Source organism: Rousettus aegyptiacus, unplaced genomic scaffold, assembly GCF_014176215.1.
Source record: "Rousettus aegyptiacus isolate mRouAeg1 unplaced genomic scaffold, mRouAeg1.p scaffold_m13_p_9, whole genome shotgun sequence".
NCBI classification, from domain to species: domain Eukaryota; kingdom Metazoa; phylum Chordata; class Mammalia; order Chiroptera; family Pteropodidae; genus Rousettus; species Rousettus aegyptiacus.
The window spans coordinates 37,983,700-38,002,959 of NW_023416312.1; the positions used below are offsets into that span (position 1 = coordinate 37,983,700).

At 40.5% G+C, this 19,260-nt stretch overlaps 1 protein-coding gene across 2 annotated transcripts in view; it reads left to right on the top strand.

The window, feature by feature from the left end:
• The first annotated feature begins 493 nt into the window (after window positions 1-493).
• Window positions 494-19,260, top strand: part of ARHGEF9 (Cdc42 guanine nucleotide exchange factor 9) — a 171,189-nt gene continuing 152,422 nt past the window's right edge. The window contains exon 1 of one of the 2 annotated variants that reach the window (XM_036226739.1): window positions 494-935. In XM_036226739.1, coding sequence (XP_036082632.1) covers window positions 906-935 — 30 coding nt within the window. In that variant the 5' untranslated portion in view covers window positions 494-905. The remainder of the gene's footprint in view (window positions 936-19,260) is intronic. The other variant, XM_016122604.1, reaches the window with a different exon arrangement.

The window sequence follows — 19,260 nt, forward strand, 5'->3', positions numbered from 1 at the left end:
AATAAGCAAATGGAAAATTCATCCATCGACAAGCTACCTTTCATATTCCTGATGGTGTGAGAGAGAATTCGAGAATGGTGTGTGTATGTGCATGTGTGCATATATATGTGTGTGAGTGATAACAAAAAGAAGCTTGGAAAGATTCAGAAGGTAAAGTGAAGGTTTTATCTTTTTTTATGTGACCTTAGATAGGTCCCTTCTGACTTAGACTCCTCCATTTATTAATCTGTAAAATGGAGATACTAATGCCTTCTCCACAGTGTTATTCTGAGAAGTGAAAGTTATCATGATGACGAAAGCCTCAAGAGAGTACCCTGTAGGAGAGAAGCCCCCAGGGGAGTATGCAGAGGGAAGGCTGGGGGCAGGGAGGCAGGAGAGTGCTGGAATGGCTCCACTAGGGCAGAATCTTATTATTCTGGAGGCTGGCCTAACACCTCTGGCAACTTTGGAGAGGACTTTTTGCTGAATTGACAGAATTAGGGAGCCCCACAGCAAACATTATCTAACTCTAGCACGGTGGGAAACAACCAGAGGTGGCAGCTGTCTCCTCCCAGGCGGAGGTTATCCCCCTCCCCCCATCCTCTCCCTGCACCCACCTCCCAGTTCTTAAGCCTTGGCAGGGGACAAAGGCAGTCGTTTGGGACCCCCTCCCACGCCTCTTCCACAGCCAAGCACCCTCAGAGCTGCGGGCAGAGAGGCAGAGCCTGCCAGCTGAGATGGAACAACCTGACTGAAGGCGAGGTCCAGGGCGGAGGGGATTGAGCTGTAGGGCTGTGGAGGAGGGGAGGCGAAGGGGGCGCTGGGGCTTTCGCTAGCTCCAGCCCAGCCAGTCCAGCCAGCCCAGTCAGCCCGAGACAACCAGCGCCAGCCATCTGGCCTGGGAGAAGCCGGACTTCGTGGGCACCATGCAGTGGATAAGGGGCGGATCAGGAATGGTGAGTGCACATAACCCCAGCTTCCCCTGCTTAAGCTTCAATCCCCCAGCCCCACCCTCAGCTCCTCCGGCAGCCGCCATGCAGGGAGCCCCCTAGCCTCTGCTCACCGCCCTCCCTGCTGTCCTTGAGACACCAGAGAGCTTGCTGTGGCCATTTTAGGAGCCCTTGTTCGCCTTCCTGCGGAAAAAAAGCCCCCTCCCATCTTCTTCCGCATTCCTAATGCCTCCCCCCAACCCCAGAGGTTTGGGTGGAATGGTAATGGGGGTCACCTGGAAGGCCAGAAAAGCAAGGGGGCTGGCAGAGGGGCTCTCTGGGAACAGTAAGGATACCAGGCTGCGGGTCAGCTGGCACGGGGTTGGGAGGGAGGGAGCAGTGACATAGCCTGGGATTGTGGATGAGGCAGTGTGGGATAGCTATATGGTCCCCCAAATAGATTGCGAGTACCCCCCTTGTTCTGACCAGTCTCAGAGTGTGAGGGCTAGAAATCCACAATCTAGGAAGCTGCCTAGAGGAGCCCTGGAGCCATTCCTTGCCTGGGCTGGGGTCATCCTCTCCATACTTGGGGTTTTGTCAAAGAAAGACAACTACAGAAGCCCCTATCCTGGAAATGGATCTGGACTCCATTCAGTTAAGAGAGCTTTTCTTCAACCCCAAGGAGTGTGTGCTTGTGTATGTGTGTGTGTGTGTGTTTAGTATCATGTTCTAACAGTTTATTCTATGCCATATTACTCCCTTCTCCACCTGGAGACCTTGGAATGACTTCCCTTGTTGAGATGAAGTGGTGGCTGCATCTTGGTGCCTCCGACTCAGCCAGGGGTAGCTGAAGTCTGGTCAAGGACTTTGGGGGATGGGAGGCCCCATGTCTTTGTCCTCAGCTGGGAGGCACAGGCAAGAAGATCTTGGAGGGCAGTTGGGTTGGGTCTGCAGGCTCTTATGGCTATGCCAGCCCACACTTCTGCACTACCATCCACAACCTGCAGCTAAAGGAAAGTAGCCTGAAGCGGCTGGGCAAAATTTAATGTTCACCTCTTTTTTTTTTTTTTTTTGCTCTTATTCTGGAAGGGAGGAGGAAATCTGGCATGGGTTAGGACTGCATTCAGAGGAGCTGTCCTCTTCCTTTCCTCAGGGTTTCCTTAGGCCTCTGTTTTAGTGGTTCTTGAAGGCATCTAATTTATATTCTTATGTGCCAAGGCTTCAAGAGACTCTTGTTCCCAGATGACCCTCTTTTCTTGGGATCCCACCTGGGCTATTTCAAATGTTTATAGAACTGGAAAAGGTCAGGGCAGGGAAAGACTTTCAAGTCTGTGTCATCTACACAGGGAAACTGATAACTAGATAGTGGGAGAGACTCACCCAGGGTCACACAGCTCCGTGAAAGCAAAGCTGAGTCTAGCACAGGAGCCTCCTAACTCTATCACTATCCCTCCTCACTGCTCTACAGAATCATCAGTTCAGATGGTTCTGAGAGAGGCAAAAGAGAACAAAGAGTCGTGATCTTGGGAAAGGACTTCCTTCAGGATGAACTAATGCCATAAAATTTACTTGAAAAAAAATGCCAATCCCGGTATTTCTGTCAGCTGGGTTTCGGTGAGACTTTTCTCCTCTTCTAAATATATTTTAATATAGCAGTCCAGAGCTACCCATTAACAACATATTAAATTAGTGGAGAAATGTGAAGTTTTGCCAATTGTATGTGAGAGAGAAGAGATAGTAACAGACACCTTGTGGAGATTAAATAATTAAAGATTGATTGATGGGGAAATCTTATAATATTTTGGGGGTACTAAAGTGGTGAATATTATATGAGGAAAGTCTTTAACTCTTTTTAGAACTCAAGAAGTGGGAGTGGTACACTCTATTCTAGCTTGGAAGGCAGGAAACCTCTAATCTAGTCGTGGCCCTGCTATTGTTCAATAAGAATGCTTTGAGCCTCAGTGTTCTCACCTGTTAAATAGGGCTATTAATAATCACCAAAATTCCGTCTAGATCTGAGATTCTCAGATTATCAAAAGTAAATGTTGGGGAAAATTTAACTAGTGGCTCATTATGAAAAAAAAATGGGAGTGTATATCTAACCACCATTTTATAATGAGGCTAGTCAAAAGTCTTTGCTCCTTGTTCTTTCATTTGCAAAGCATTTGAAATTCAGATTGAGCTTTTTATAACAGTGAGATTTATTTTCAGAACATCTCAATATTATAATTGATTCCAAGTGTCACATATAAATGAAGGTCCTTGAACATAAAACATCAGTCAGGATTTTACAGAATAAAATATATCTCAGTAGACAGAGAGTGTGAAAAACTGTGAGTTCACTTTTGATGGTAAATTTTTCTATATATTTATTCATCGCTTCTCCTGACAATGCCAATCTGTGCTGGTTAGGTAATGTGTCTAGGGTGGAAAGAACACTGGTCTCAGAGTCATAAGTCTGAGGATGAGGGTCTGGCCTTTACACTTCTCAGCTCTGAAACAATTGCCAGTTGTCAAACCTTTTTCGCCCTCAGTATTCTTGTCCATAATATAAAGTTGAAGTACTTTATCTTACAGGCATTACTGAGGTAATTAATTCATTCATCAAAAATATAGAGTATCTACTCAGTTGGCATTGACCTAGATGCTGGGGAAACAGCACTGAACAAAAACAAAGTCTCTACTCTCATGGATCTTACACTGTGGAGGTTGGGGGGTTTACTAAACAGTTATGCAATGAATATACAGTATGTCAGGAGGTGCTAAGTACTAAGAAGAAAAAGAAAATCTGGTAAGAGAATAGAGAGAGATAGGAGGTGGGATGATATATTAAATCAGCAAGAGCCTCTCTGATTAAGAGACATTTGAACAGAGATGTGAAGGAAATGAAGAAACAACTTTTATGCAGCTGTTTAGGAGAATAGGGTCTAGGCAGAAGAAACAGAGAGAGAGAAAGAGAGAGAGATAAAGAATGCATATAACTCATTTAAGGAACAGCAAGGAGGCTAATGTCTTGGGGACATTTAATCTGTGTGAGATGGGTAGCTTTTGGAACGTTTTGATCAGATAAGGGACATAATCTTACTTAAATTTTAACAGAAGAATAGATTGTAGTGGGGTGAAGGAAAGAGCTATAAAGAAGCTCTAAAATTAGCCAGGTTAGAGGTAATGGTGGCTTGGACCAAAGTGATGATAATCTGCATGAAAGGGCTGGGTCTTTTCTTTTGTGGCATCATTTGTAGATGGTCTGTGTTTCTCCTTTCTGATCATCCATCTGATTCTCAGATGGCTGAATGTGGGGCTAGAATGAACTCAGAATGCGTGGATGTGTGCAAGGGTATTTCATATCTAAGTCAATGATCAAATTATCTGCTGCAGGCTCCCAGCCTCTAGTGGGGCTAATTGAGGATTGGTTCTATGTGGATTACCAATGAATCAGTTCCTTTCTTTCTGAGATTTTGGAGAAGATTAAGTAAATCGTTAGTACTAGATGCTAGATGTGGTACACTTAACATATGTGATATCTGGAATGGATCTTTTTTAGTACTCTATGACGAAATGATTTTCAGTAATAATAGCACTAATAATTACATTCCTGATTTATTTTTTTAAATTTAAAATAACAGTGAGAAAGAAGACTAAACTTCAATTTAAAATATTTAAATTCAGTAACATAAAATGATCTAAAATGTGAACTTACTAAACAAAAATAGTATACCTTTCAGTTTGTATTGTTTTCATTGTTTTATATTTTAAGCACAAATAAAAACTCCAATTTGTCACATAAATGAAAGAATTGATGTAATTTATGTGTTTTTTTGGACTTTGCAATCATTGTGCTATCATTTATTATGAACCTACTATTTAAATGCTGGAACATATAGTACCAGAGGTACTGCAGAAAAGAAATTCACCCAAACCTACTGGAATGTATTTAAACCTTTACAAAGTAAAGTGAAATGAAAGAACACATGCAAGATCTCTCTCATTCTCTCTCTCTCTCTCTCTCTCTCTCTCTCTCTCTCTCTCTCTGTGGGTGTGCGCGTGTGTGTGTGTGTGTGTGTGTGTGTGTGTGTGTGTGTTGGGGCAACTGTATAACTGGAAGTTCTCTGAATTCAACTTCCATGTAGAATACAATATTATTAAAAGATAAGTAATAGAAGTTGCTGTTTTCAAACTTTTTATAGATTATTAAAACTCAGTCATAACAATTGTTTAGAACTTTGGCCAACAAAATATATATTTTTCAGAGAGCATTTTATTACTGACATTGTTTAACATTACTGTTGCATGGTGACAATAAAGAAAACACTTTGATTTTTGATTTTTAGTCTTTAAAAAAAAATTCTCTCTATATAGTATACTCCTTCATTGCCTGCACTAAGGATTGTCCATGCCTAGTGCCCCACCCTTTGTATGCCATGGCTTTGGAGAAGAATACGGAATCTTGGACTAAATTCCATACCAAATTTCATGAGACCTTTATGAAAGCCACAACATTTGAGTTGGTGGAAATCTCTTCATAGGAAAGATGGAATGCCCAACTCCTAATTTAACAGTTGATTTGATTCTGCTATGAATAACAGAGATCTATCTAAACTGGCCTAAAGCACACAGGTTTTATTTTTTCACATAAAATAACTCAGGAAATAGGTATATCTGTGCCAGTATGGCAGCTTCAGGAAGTCTTTCAGAATTGCTTTGCTCTGCCATTGCTAGCATTTGGATTTCGTTCTTGAGGTTGCTTCATGGTCCAAGATGGGTGTTGAAGCTCCAGCACCTCTATTAATTTCCACATTCTAGGCAGCAAGATGGGTATAAAAAGAAGAAAAGGACTTGACCTTCTCTTTTAAAAGAAGTCTTCTTAGAAGTCTTATTTAATAATACTTCTACTTATATCTCATTGGTCAGAACTGAGTCACATGGATGCTCCCAGGTGCAAGGGAAACTTGGAAATGTAGTCATGTAAACTGGGTGGCAGTGCACACAGCTAACAATCACAGGCAAGTTTTCTGATACAAAAGAAGGGGAGAATGAGCTGTTGGGAGACAACGTGCAGTCATTATCACAGTTAGCCCACATGTATGCCTGTCAGTATAGAAACACAGAATCTTATGAGCTTGAACTCAACTTTGGACTATGAGTCACAGCCTGATAGATTTGGCCAATAGTAAAATTTGGTCAATTGCTAAAATGCTATCATCAGTCTGGTGAAGGATCAATCAAGACTTGATGTGCTCTAGTCCTCCTTTGCTTCCTTCAGTGACGGATTCTTCTTGTGAGACCAAGTAGATGGTGATATCCTTCAGAGATGAAGAATGCTAAATGAGGAGCAATGTTTAGGGACGAGGTGGAGAGGGGAGATAATAAGTACAGTCTGAACCATGTTGAGTCAGATGCTTGGACAGCCTTATATGGGAATTATCCAATGGGCAGTTGGTGATCTACATATTGAGCTTAGAGGATGATTGGGAGGCACAGTGACAGTTGATGTTCTCACAGATCAACTACTCGGTATTTTTAAATGCAGTTCGGCTTGGGGAAGTGAAGTGTAGGAGCAAGACTTGAGCCTTTTCCTTTTTGAGATGGTCTCTTAACCTATAGCAGACCCAGTCCACTCTGTTATATAATTTCTGGAATTTCCATGGCAACAATATAGTTTCAGGCTTTATTCTCTACATTGCTCATATTGCTTCTGGGCTGCCTCAGCTGCAATGTCCAAGCTAGATACCTTGGAAATAATTTAGCCCAACCTCTTAGTGCAGGGGTCAGCAAACTAGTCTACTGGTCAGATCCAGCCCACAAGTTAAGAATATTTTTAAATGGTTGGGAAAAAGTGAAAGAAGAATATTTTGTGACACATACATGAAAGTATATGAAAATGTATATGAAATTCAAATTTAAGTGCCCATAAACAAAGTTTTATTGGGCCATGCCATGCTTGCTCTGCCTTCATGATACAAAGGCAGAGTTTAATAGTTGTGATAGGGACCATATGGCCTGCAAAAGCTCAAATATTTACTACTTTGCCCTTTATAGAAAAGGTTTGCAGACTTCTGCCTCAAAGCCACAGGGTTGCCATGGCAGGGGAGGAGCTGTGCAGAGGCAAGAAAGAGTTTGGATCTTCTACCTTGATTTTACAGAGCACCTGGGTTGTCACTTAAGAGTTTGGAAAAGAGTTTTGTTTGCCTTGCATTCTCCCTACTTTTCACACAAAAATGTTTGAATATCAGTCATTATATGGATTGTAAAAACTGAATTTCAGAGAGGGAGGGTGCTTGACCCAAGAACACACAGCTACTCAGCAACTGGGAAAAGAATCAACATGTCCCAATTCCTAGTTAAGTGTGCCTTCTACAACATTCATGAGATAAAATTAGCAGGAGGTTAAGGAAGCTTACCTGTTATGTGACAGTTATAGTAAATGCTATCTTAATCCATCCTCACATTATCCTGTAAAAAATAGCTTTTGATATCAACATTTATTGATTTATAAGTTCATGCAACAAATATTTACTGAGCACATACTATGTGTCAGATATTCCTCTAGCCACTGAGGGTGCAGCAGAGAATGGAAAAGAAAAATATCCTTGCCCTTCCAGAGTTCATAGTCTAGTCCAGCTTGGAAATAGGGATAGAGAGTTTAAGTATCTAGCTAGCTCAGGGTCAAATAAAGGGCAAGAATCGGAATTCAAATCTAGATTTATCTGATTGTAAAGCCTTACTCTTATCACAACCCACCCATCCACCTTTGATTCATCCATTCTCCATCCCTCTATCCACCCCCATTCACTCACTAATCTACTCACCCATTCACCCATCCATCCATCCATTCATCCATCCATCCAACGTATTTTTTGATTACTTATAAACTACAAGTGCTGGCTGTATATCAGGTAGAGTCCCCTTAAATTACCAGGTGCTGGCTATACATCAGATAGAGTCCCCTAGCTTTCATCGTTCTGCCTTGGTATGAGCAACGTAGTGTAATGGTTAGGAACACAGACCCTGGAACTAGATTCCTTGCATCCAAATATTTGCTCTAGCCACTTATTGTCTGTGTGATCTTGGGCAGCCCCTGAACCTTTCAAGACCCTCATCTTTAAAGTTGGGAAGATAGTAGTACATACCCATTTCACAGGGTTGTGCAGATTGAATGAGTGAATACCTATAAAATACCTTGAACAGTGTCTAGCACAGAGTAAAAGTTATATAAATATTTGTTGTTATTATTTTTAGATTTCCTTTAGAGATCATCTCAACAACTGGCTCAGAACCACTGCGTCATTTGTGTATAATCACTGACTAATCATTTTATATTTCTCAGGGTCTTTTCTAGCTAATACAAAAAAGAAATTTATGTCAACACTTAATAACAGCTCAATATGCTCCCTCCCCCACATAACAGATGCATGACAGAAATTATTTATTGTGATAGGTAATATATGGGCATGACATAAAACTCAAAGAGTGGGGAAAGGAATGTGGCAAAAATCAAGTCTCCTTTCTAATTCCCGGTCCTTGGTCACACAGTTCAGAGAAAGTCACTCTGTAAGTTTCTTAGGTGTTTTGCAGAGATGTTCTATGCTTTTACAAGCATTTACTTATGTACACACACACATACACAAATTATTTTCTTAATACAGATAGCAGCATATTCTACAGTTCTGCACTTGCCTTTTTTTTCAATGAACGATATGTCTTGAAGATTATTCTATATCAGTACATACAGAGATGCCTCCTTTAGTATGGCTACATGGGAGTCTATTGTGTCCCCTGTTGATGGCCAATTAGTTTGTCTCCAGTTATTTGCCATGATAAACAATGCAGCAATGGACTTTAACAGGTCATTTTAAGAAAAAAAAAGGATGTTTATTAAGCAGCTACTATTTCCAGGGCACTATATACCAGGATGAGCTATGGGATAATCAAAGATAAGATGTGGTTTATGACTTCAAGAGGGGAGAAATAAAGTCAGTCTGGGTAAAATGATATAAGAGGTACAAAGAAGGTGATGTGAGTGGACAGGGGAGTAAGAATGTAGTAGAGGAGGGTTTCAGAGCATTGAGCAGGGCTTCCTAGAAAAGATAGTATTTAAACTGTACCTTTAAGCCTTTCAGATGACAGAGTTGGTTCGGTATGGGGAATAGGCATGGTAGGTGAAGGAAGAAATGTTCCAAGCAGAGGGAACAACATTAGACAAAGAATTGAGGCATGAAAGTACCAGTATGTTCTGAAAATAACATATGGGTGCTCTGCTGTTGCTGAAGCCAGTAAGTCTGGCAAGGTGAACTGGGGTTACATCAAGAAGGACCTTGAATGCCAGGCTCAGAAACTTTGCCTGGTAGAAAGAGCAATGACATAATGAGATTAAGAGGTACAGGATTTATTTGGTTACACAGGTAGAAGGGATGAGAAGAGGGGAAAGATGGTTGTATTTGACAACTGGAGGCTACACACACACACACACACACACACACACACACACACACACAGTTATGTCAGGCCAGAAGAATTCTGTTTTACTCAGTTTTTTTTTGCTCTATTAGGTCTTCAATCAATAGCAGAGGACAATTTCCACATTGGAAAGGGCAATCTCCTTTACTCAGTCTACCCATTCAAATGTAAGTCACAGAAATACTCAGAATAATGTTTGCCCAAATGTCTAGGCCCCCCATGGACCAGTCAAGTTGACACATTAATTGCCACATAGGCTCACTATCTTTCCAGCCTTCTGTGAGTAGATAGGTAAAGTTTGTGAACTGTGCCATTCTCTACCCATATGGGGAACAATTGATATTCCTGTCAAAGCAGAGAGAATACACACTTGGGTGAGCAGAATATGATCTTTTCTACTCCCCTGAATTCAGACCTTAGTAGACCAGACCTAACTTTTCTCTTCTCTGAGTGCTAAGAGATCCAACAGGAATTTTATTCACATGGAACAATCCTCTTGACCCATCCCAAGGCTTCCTGAATTTTTTGTTTGAGGAGAGAATGAAAAAGGCAGCCTCATGACCTGATGAGGAGAGCTTCTTTTTAAGGTCCCATCGCTCTGAGAAGTTTTCTTATTTTACTGTGGTGTGTGTGTGTGTGTGTGTGTGTGTGTGTGTGTGTGCGCGTGCACATGCACGCATGTGTGTGTATGTGTGTGTGTGTAAACATGACCAGTTCTGCAAGTGATTAAGCTGTTCAGTAACAGAAACCAGGAAGTAGGAGATATTTCATCAAAGGACCTGTCTGACATACCAGAGAAGTGACATTTAAGTTGAGTCAGCTGCGTAAAGATTTGGGGACAGATCCTATGAAAGCCACAGTGAGGCTGGTGGAGAGTTTGGGGGCAGGAGCAGGGATAGCCTGTGCAAAAGCTTGAGGGTTAGAAAGAAGGCCAGTATGACTGGAGCACAGGGAGAGAGGGGGCAAGTGAGATGATAAGAAGACAGTCAGGCAGGGACAGCTCACATAGGACCATGTTGGTCTAGGTTGATTGTAGGTCAGGGAGGGTGTGTATCAGTAATACTCAAAGGTAGTATGGTTCAGTGGTTAATAACAGACTCTGGAACCATACTGCCAAGTTCAAATTATGGTTCTACCACTTGTTAATTTTGTGACTTTGGACATGTTACCTAACCTTTCTGTGCCACAGTTATGCCCTCTGAAAATTGGGGTAATAATGGTACTATCCATAATGTTATTGTGAGGATTAAGTGAGTTAACATGCTCACAGTGTGCATGACAGTTCTGAGCAAGTATTGTTTATTCTAAGTACAATAGGAAGCATTTGAAGCAGTGGAATGATGGGGTCTGCTTTGTGATCTGGGAAGTTGTCTTTTGCAGACTATAAAGCAGGAGTCTCCAATCCCCAGACCATGGACTAGTACTGGTCAGTAGCCTGTTAAGATCCTGGTCGTACAGCAAGAGGTGAGTGGCAGGCGAGCAAAGCTTAATCTGTGTCTGTAGCCACTCCCCAACACTAGCATCACTGACTCAGCTCCACCTCAGATCATGAGGCATTAGATTCTTATAGGAACACTGGTCCCTGGTGCCAAAAACATTGGAGACCACTGCTATAGAGAATGGACTGAGGGTGGTGAAACTGAAGATGGCAAGCTCAGTTGAGAGGCCTTCACTGATATGAAGTCATTGGAGTTCAGAAGAGGATGGCAGATTTGTACTCGATTTTGGAGATAGAAACAGTGGTAATTGCTGCAGAATTGATTGAGATAGATGTAAGACAGGGAATAAATAAAGAAGATGATCCCTAGGTTTCTGGCTCTGCCACTGACTAACTATGTGACTTGGAGCAAGGGATTTAACTATTCTAATCTTCAGTTTCCTTATGTATTAGTCAGGGTTCTCCATAGAAACAGTATCAACAGAATGTGTATATATCTATATCTATATTATCAATCTATCTACAGAGAGAGATTTAAGAAACTGCCTCATGTGATCGTGGAGGTACAAGTCCAAAATCTGCAGGGTAGGCCAGCAACCAGGGAAGAGTTGCAATTTTAGTCAAAAAGCAGTATCCTGGAAGAATTCCTTCTTTCTCAGGGGGAGGTCAGTCTTTGTTCTATTAGGACCTTCAACTGATTATGTGAGGACTACCCACATCATGGAGTACAGTCTGCTTTACTCAAAGTCCACTGATGTTAATCTCATCCAAAAAAAAGTACCTTCATGGAAATATCCAGAACAATGTTTGACCAAATATCTGGTCATTGTATTCCAGACAAGTTGAAACATAAAATTAACCATCACATGTTAACTATGAAACTGGAAAAATAGCAGTACCTGGTTACTGGTACTATTGTGAAGATGAAAGGATTTAATCTATATAAAGCACTTGGTACAGTATCTTGCACAAAGCAAGGGCTCAATTAATGGTAGCCTTTATTATTTTAATAGAATAATAATCCCTCACATTTGTTCAGTATTTTGCATTTGCAAATCACCTTCACATACATGAATCCATATAAGCCTCACACTGTTGTTTGTACTTTAACCTATCTCCAGAGCCAGGATGAGAAATAGATCTGTAACTCCAAAGTAGCTCTTTCTTGCCAGAAGTGGATGTTTGCCTATTCTCCTTCATTCCAAAAGTTAGAGGCACCAGTGATAAGATTATGAGTGCAGTAAGTCTTGAGGATAAATAGCTAACATTTACTAAGCCAGCGTTTATCTTGTGCCAGGTACTGTTCTAAGTGTTTTGCATGTGTATCTAATTTAATCTTTCCAACAATTCTATGAGGTAAGCATAATTCTTCAGTGGAGGAAATTGCCAGGTAAGTTGCATAAATGAGAGGGACCCTCAGGCCATGTAGTGAGAATTTAAATGACTTTCACTCCTTCCTTCTTCACTATACATTCCAGAGATGGTGAAAGCTCAGGAAGCTCTTTGAGTGTGAGACACATGTATTTGGGTGTGTAAAGGGTAATGGGGCCTGACAGAGTGCTTTGTGTACAAAGTAGGCACTCTGTGAATATTTGTGGAACGGATGAGTGAGCTAATAAAGGAGGTGAACCCCAGGCTACCTGTAGCCATCATGCCTGGAACTGGACTCCGAAAGGGCAGAGGCATTTTCAGTAAATGTTACCTTTGGCCCAGGTAAGATGTCCCTAAACCAGCCAGGCAGTGAAGTGAGGTGACAGGCAGAAATAGGAAGCTTCAGAAGACCTTCCTGAGAAAATTTCTTAAATCCCCTGGATGTCAGTTTGCTCATATGTGAAATGGGGCTACCTCCCACCTCTCTCTCTCTCTCTCTCTCTCTCTCTCTCTCTCTCTCTCTCTCTCTCCCCCTACACACACACACACACACACACACACATGCACACATACACACACACACACCCCACATATATTTATTCATTCACTTATTCAATAATATTTATGGTGAACAAAGCAGATAAAAATTCTGTCCTCATGGAATAGATTTTCTAGTAAGGAAGGTACATGCTAAGCATACTATTAAATAAAATGTATAGTATGTTCTGAGTACTAAGGAGAAAAAAATACAGTAGGAAAGAAGGATAAGAAGTATGTGTGTGGGTGGTTAAAACTTTAGACTCCTATTTCCTTCCGCACTTCCCTCACGAGGTTGCCATGAGGCTGAAATGCAATAAAAAGCCACAGTATTTAGGAAGCTGTGAAGTTCTATTTAAATGTAAGCTGTAGTTATTCTTGGGGGGATAAGTTTCCCTTGGTTCTTATTTGCTGTTCTCTTCTCCATCATCAGTATAGCAAGAGTTCTTGTCTGGAGAAAAGGAAACTTAGGTTCTAGGCCTGGCCCTGGCACGACAAGTTTCTTAAAATCCAAAATGTATAGAATTTTACAGATCTGAAGCACTTTTCCCAGAACTGGGTCTTTTGGCTCTTGATCCTTTGTTCTTTCTCATTCTCCCATGAAGTGGTGAGAGTTGGGGTAGGTCACCTTTCTTCTCAGAAGTAAAGTGTTCCCTTTCTGTAAAATGGGAATAATTACACCTTACTCCTTGCCAGCCTTCTTGGTCTGTTGTGAGGTGTAAATCAGATAATGGGGATAAAAAGGTTTTATTTGTCATAAAATGAACCTGTAAGAGTCTGGTTTCTGGGATATGGAAACACGGTACTCTTGCTTAAGCAAATTGTTTTATTCTTTATAAATTGTTTGTATGTATAGAGTGGGGAGAGTTGAGTCTTCAGAGGCTGAGTGCCACTTCCTTTTCTTTCTGAGAAGCTGCTAAGAATAGTGGGATTATTACTGAGCCTCAGCACCTCCTCAAAACAGTAACAATTACTCAGAAACACTTGGCATCGCACGATGGAGTAGAAACTCCTGGTGTGCGGCCCCTTTAAAGAGGTGGCAATCAGGACTCATTTCCTTACATTGAATACCCAAATGATTCATGGCCTTTAAAGACTTCCACTTGCCCCTTAGATACAATCTAACTCTCAATGCTGTAGGTGGGAGTGAGGAGCCTCCAATAGGTAGAATCTTCATTTAGTATCTACCCCCAACCTTTTCTACTGTAACAATTCTTCACATCCTAATCAAAAATTTCTTACACAGAGCACTTTGAAATCCATTATCTCACCATCTCTTTGGTAGTTATTATTTGTTTTTTTTTCTATTTATACATAAGCAAACTGAGGCTCAGAGAGTATATGATTTGCCTAAAATTAAGGGCAGAGATAGTACTCAAACCCTTAAATAATAGTAATTGTTGACATTTATTGAACGTTACGATGTGCCAGACATTGTTCTACCTGTTTTACATGTATTCATTCATTAAAACTTCACCAACAACATTATGAATCTCTTTGTTTTGCAGATGAGGAGACTAGGGTACTGAGAGCCTGGGGCTTGCTCAAACTGAAAGGCAGAGTGAGCACCAGGGCATTATATCATTCACCACATTTCAAAGATGAGAAAAATGAGGCTCAAAGACATTAAGTGATTTGCTCAAGGTCACACAATCAGCAATTGGCAGAACTAAGGTTGAATCTCAGCAGGCTATTCCCAGTGTTTATGTTCTCAACTATCAAGCTATACTGCTTCTAAGGGAAGGCCTCTTCCTAGGTTAACTGAAGCATAGCATATTTAACAATTTTTTAAGTTTACTATTTGAATGGATCATAATTCACATAGTTAAAAAAATCAAACCATAAAACTATATACAGAAATGTTCTCTATCCACCCAGGTCCGCTCATTAGAGGTTACCAACTGTATAGCTTTTAATGTGTCCTTCCAGAGTTCTTCATACAGATATAAGCAAATACAAAAATGTTTTATTTCCCTTATTTTTACTCCCCAAAAGCACACATTTTACATGCTATTCTGTATCTTTCTATTTTTCACATAATGTATCTTTGAGATATCTCCCTGTCTCCAGAGAGCTTCGGCAGTCTCAGTTGGGCCCTCACATATCTCTATAAGCCTCCATCCATCTGCATGTCCTGCACACACGTCTCTTCTTTACCAGTCTTTGGTGGTGTCCAACTCTCTCTTTATTATATCTTCATTCTGAGCCTCATTGCCAGACTACCTTGGATATCTATAGAAAATAAAGTTCCTAAATCAATTCCTTAGTCTCCCTCTGACACATAATCCACCATCTTACAAACTTCCCAGCTGAACTAACCCCCTTCTCTCTTACTGCAGTTTCAAATTATTCTTATCATCTGCTTATCTACCTAGCAACCTACCTCCTTATCTATGTAATGTTTGTGGAGCATCTATTATGAAAAAAACTCCATGCTTAATTTTATGACTACTTTTTAATTTGATGATGATTGCCCAGTTGTTTACAGTTTAAATTAAGCCTATAAATAAATAAATAAACCTGGACATGAGGGTCAGGGTGGGAAGCTGGTTGAATGAGTCATATGGTCCAAGAATGAAACTACCCAGAAAATTAGGCTCTAAAACTGAACAGTGGGTCTGATACTGAGGGAAGCATTCACTGCTCATGTCATTTTTGAATTGATTCATGATTAGGTTTGGTTTTCCTGGAAAGATTCTGAACCTGATAGGAAAGCATCGAACTTCCCTTGAAAGGGCTTTTAGATCCTTGCTGCTCTTTTCCAACCAGTCCTTTCTATTCTCTGAAGAGGCAGGTTGTCTGGCCCACTAGATTACGTTAAATAGAACTGAAATAAGTCCCCCTTCAAAAATAAAAAAAGAAAAGAAGAAAAGAAATAAGCCTGAGATAGATTCATGAACAGCAATAGGAGGAAATTGCTGTTCCTGGGTATTTATTCAGATATGTATTTGATTGTTGGCCACAGGAGGGCGGTATAGGCAGTGTTTCTTGAAGGAGGCTCCTGGGTGGTGGTTTAGAGTGGTGTCTTTGCCAAGAGAGGACAGAAAACCAAAGAGATCCTGAAATTCTCAGCCTATAATTTGAAACTTTTAGTACCTTTTGAAGAAGTTCTGACTAATGAAGGCCTTTAGGGGGGGGAGGGCAGACAAATTTGGTATTCATAGGCTACAGCAGAACCTAATTTCCATGACACATTTCCTCTACCTCCTACATTGTGAGTCAGCAGGGCTATGCCTTGGTCTTCATTCATTCACTCATTAATTCATTTAGTTATTCAGTCATTAAAAATATTTATTGAATGGCAATATGGTTTTAGGTGCCAGAGATATAGCAATGAAAAAAAAATAGTCTCTGCCTTCATAGGGCTTGCAATTTATAAAGGGAGAAAATAAACCAATAAATAAATAATTACATAACATTTCAGGTAGGGATTGGGCTGGAGGAAAGCGAGATAACAAAATAAAGAGTGATGAGTTCGTGAAATTTTAGAGAGGGGTGGTCAGGGAAGGACTCCTTTTGAGGAGATGAAAGAGCTAAACTTGTAGATAACTATGAGAAAAGTCTTCAGGCTGAACCAAATTCTTAACCCTAAAAACCCCACCCCCTACAACCACATGTGCAACCTTATTCTTTAACTTAAGCTAATTACTCATTACACGTTCCTTAGGGTACCTTACTTGGGACCAACTCCATTGCTTCCCACACCTTTGACAAGACTGGTGAAGATTTAATGCAATCAATGATATATTTTAAGCTACAATTAAAAACAAGTCATAGCTTTTTGAACTTTAAGGAAGTTAAGAGATTTGTTGGAAGTCACCCAACTACCAAGAAACAGGGGCTGAACTTATATCTGAAAGTTTTAACTTCTCATCCACTGTTCTTTTCACTTTGCCATGAGCTTCTCAAGGCATTTTGGGGGCACAGCAGCACATGTGAGCATCAACCATTTTAGGTAAACATGAGCTCATAGTAGTTCTTTCTAAGGACCAGTGTTGAGGATAAGGAAGGTGGCATTACCACTCTACTCCCCCTTGTCACTCCCACCTAGATATGTGTTCTGAGAGATGTGGACAAACTAACAAGCAACCAGAGTGGGGAGGGCACTGCAAACCATGCCACAAGTGAAGAGCTTAAAGAAATGGTCATGTTTATACTGGAAAAAGTGTGTGTGTGTGTGTGTGTGTGTGTAGAAGGTGTACAGGAGGAATCAAAGTTTGAAACCGTGATAGATGTCTTCAAATATTTAAGAGAGCTATTGCTTAGAAGAACTTGGCCTTTTTTCAATGGTCCTGAGGATAGTGTTCTAACAAATGGGTGGAAACCATAGAATAGTGAATTTCAGCTCAAAATGAATAATGGTTTTGGAAGCTTCAGAATGAACTTCGTGAAACTGAAAATACTCCAGTGGCTTCTGGACAAAACTCATTAGGGATAATGGAAGAAAATGTCGGGCTTTGGAAACAGATCTCAGTTTAAATTCTGCTACTGCTATATCTTACCTGTATGGATATGAGAAATAATGCAAACACTCTGATTCTTAGTTTCTTACTCTTTAAAATATCAATAACAATTCTTTCTTTTCAGGTTTCTAGAGAGAATTCAGTAAAATAATATGTTGAAAGGCCTATCAGCATGTGTGCCCAAAGTAGGTGTTTCCTCTTCCCTTTCCCACTCTACATATGAGAGAGATTTCTACATAGGAAAGTTGAGAGGAAATGAAATGACCCTTTTCCCATTGGGAACATGAAATTCTATGATTTATTCTGTAATTATCAACAACTTTATTCACTATCTGATTGTTCTTTGGACCTTCAGTGCATGACACTGAAATTATGCATATTTATCACTATCTCCCCACTAGACTATAAGCTTTATGAAAGCCTCTCTGTACCCCTTAGCTGTCAGAGTAAGTGCTTATTGGATTTAAGTGACTGTGGAGGAATGACAATCTCTGTGCTGAATAATTGAGCTGACAAAGAGTTCATGACCTCTGGGAGCTGATTCTTAAATAGAGCTGACATGCATGAATGTGCAAGAGCATGTAGTCATATCAGTAACCAAGACAAAAAACAGATAGGATTCAATATCTTCAGAATGCCTGTGGCAAGCATCAGGGGTTATCGATTGCTGGGATGGGGATTGGAGTGCAAATAAATCAGTGACAGTGGGAGCCAGCACAAAATGTAGAACTTTCCTTGGGTACGATTCCTGGCAGTAGTGGGACTTTGGAAGCTGTTTGAACCAAGAGAGGAAAGGTAAAACCGAGCATTGGCTTTTCCCTGAAAGATGGCAAAGAGTTAAGGCCTATGCATCATATACCTGGGAGGCTACTGCAACTTAGGTCGAAACATCGAAACAGTTTATTCCTGTGACCTAGGTGACATTATGTCAGACCTATTGGAAGATGGCATATTGTCACCTAGTGGCATTTATATAGTACAGTGTTTAAGAGCATAGGCTCTAGAGCTAGACTGTTTGGGTTTGTTTGCATCTGGGTTCTACCACTGACTAGCCATATGACTTTGGGCAAGTTATTTAAGCACTGTGCCTCAGTTCTCTCATATGTAAAATAAGAACAATAATAGTATCTTCCTTATAGGGTTGTTGTGAGGATTAAAGGAGTTAATATATAGAAAGGGCTTAAAATAGTGCCTAGCACAGACTAAGCACTTTATAAGTATTTATTATTATTATTATTATTATTATTATTATTATTATTTTATCATCATCATCATCATCATCATCATCATCATCATTATCATCATCTAATGAGAGGCTTGAGAAATATGCTGGGTGCTTATAGTAATTTCAGTGTGAGTTGGGGAGATTTATATTCCAGACCATCTCATGGAGTGATTAGCTCCTCAGCAGTGGAAGAAGTGGTGATAACATTTGGATCAAAGGACTGAAGAACTTTCCAACAACTGAGATTGTCCCAAAGACAAATGAACTGTCTTAGGAGAATGGAATTCTCTGTCATTATGCATGTTGGATCTGAGACTGGATAATTACTTGGTCGGGATGTTGCAGAAAGAATTGAAAGATGGAATTGGGCTTTTGCTATACTAAGGGATTCTCTGATACTTTAATCCTTGTCAGCAGAAGGGCTGACTCTGGAATGGAGGTCCTGCTGCTTGAAATGTGGACAATGCATCTGATATTTTTGAAATGAGCTGAGTTGAATGGCCACCTCACTCGGAAAGCTAACCACTCATGGACAGGGCTGGTATCATATTCTAGAGTCCAAAATCTCTCAAAAGTACTTTTGAGACTCAAGAGACAAGAGTTTTCATTTCTGCTCTGCCAGTAATTAGCTGTGTAATCTTGGACAATTTGCTTCCATTCTCTGGGCTTCAGTTTCCTAATCTGGAACATGAAGATTTAGACCAGATTTTCTCTGGGGTCTCATCAGCTCTTGCCTTTTATGTTTGGAAAATATGATTCTCTAAGTGGAAACAAGGAGATTAAGGAGACATTGTGCATTCACCAGATGCTTATAAAACACCTACTAAATGTTAGTCATGTGTTGGGCATGGGAGGAGAAAG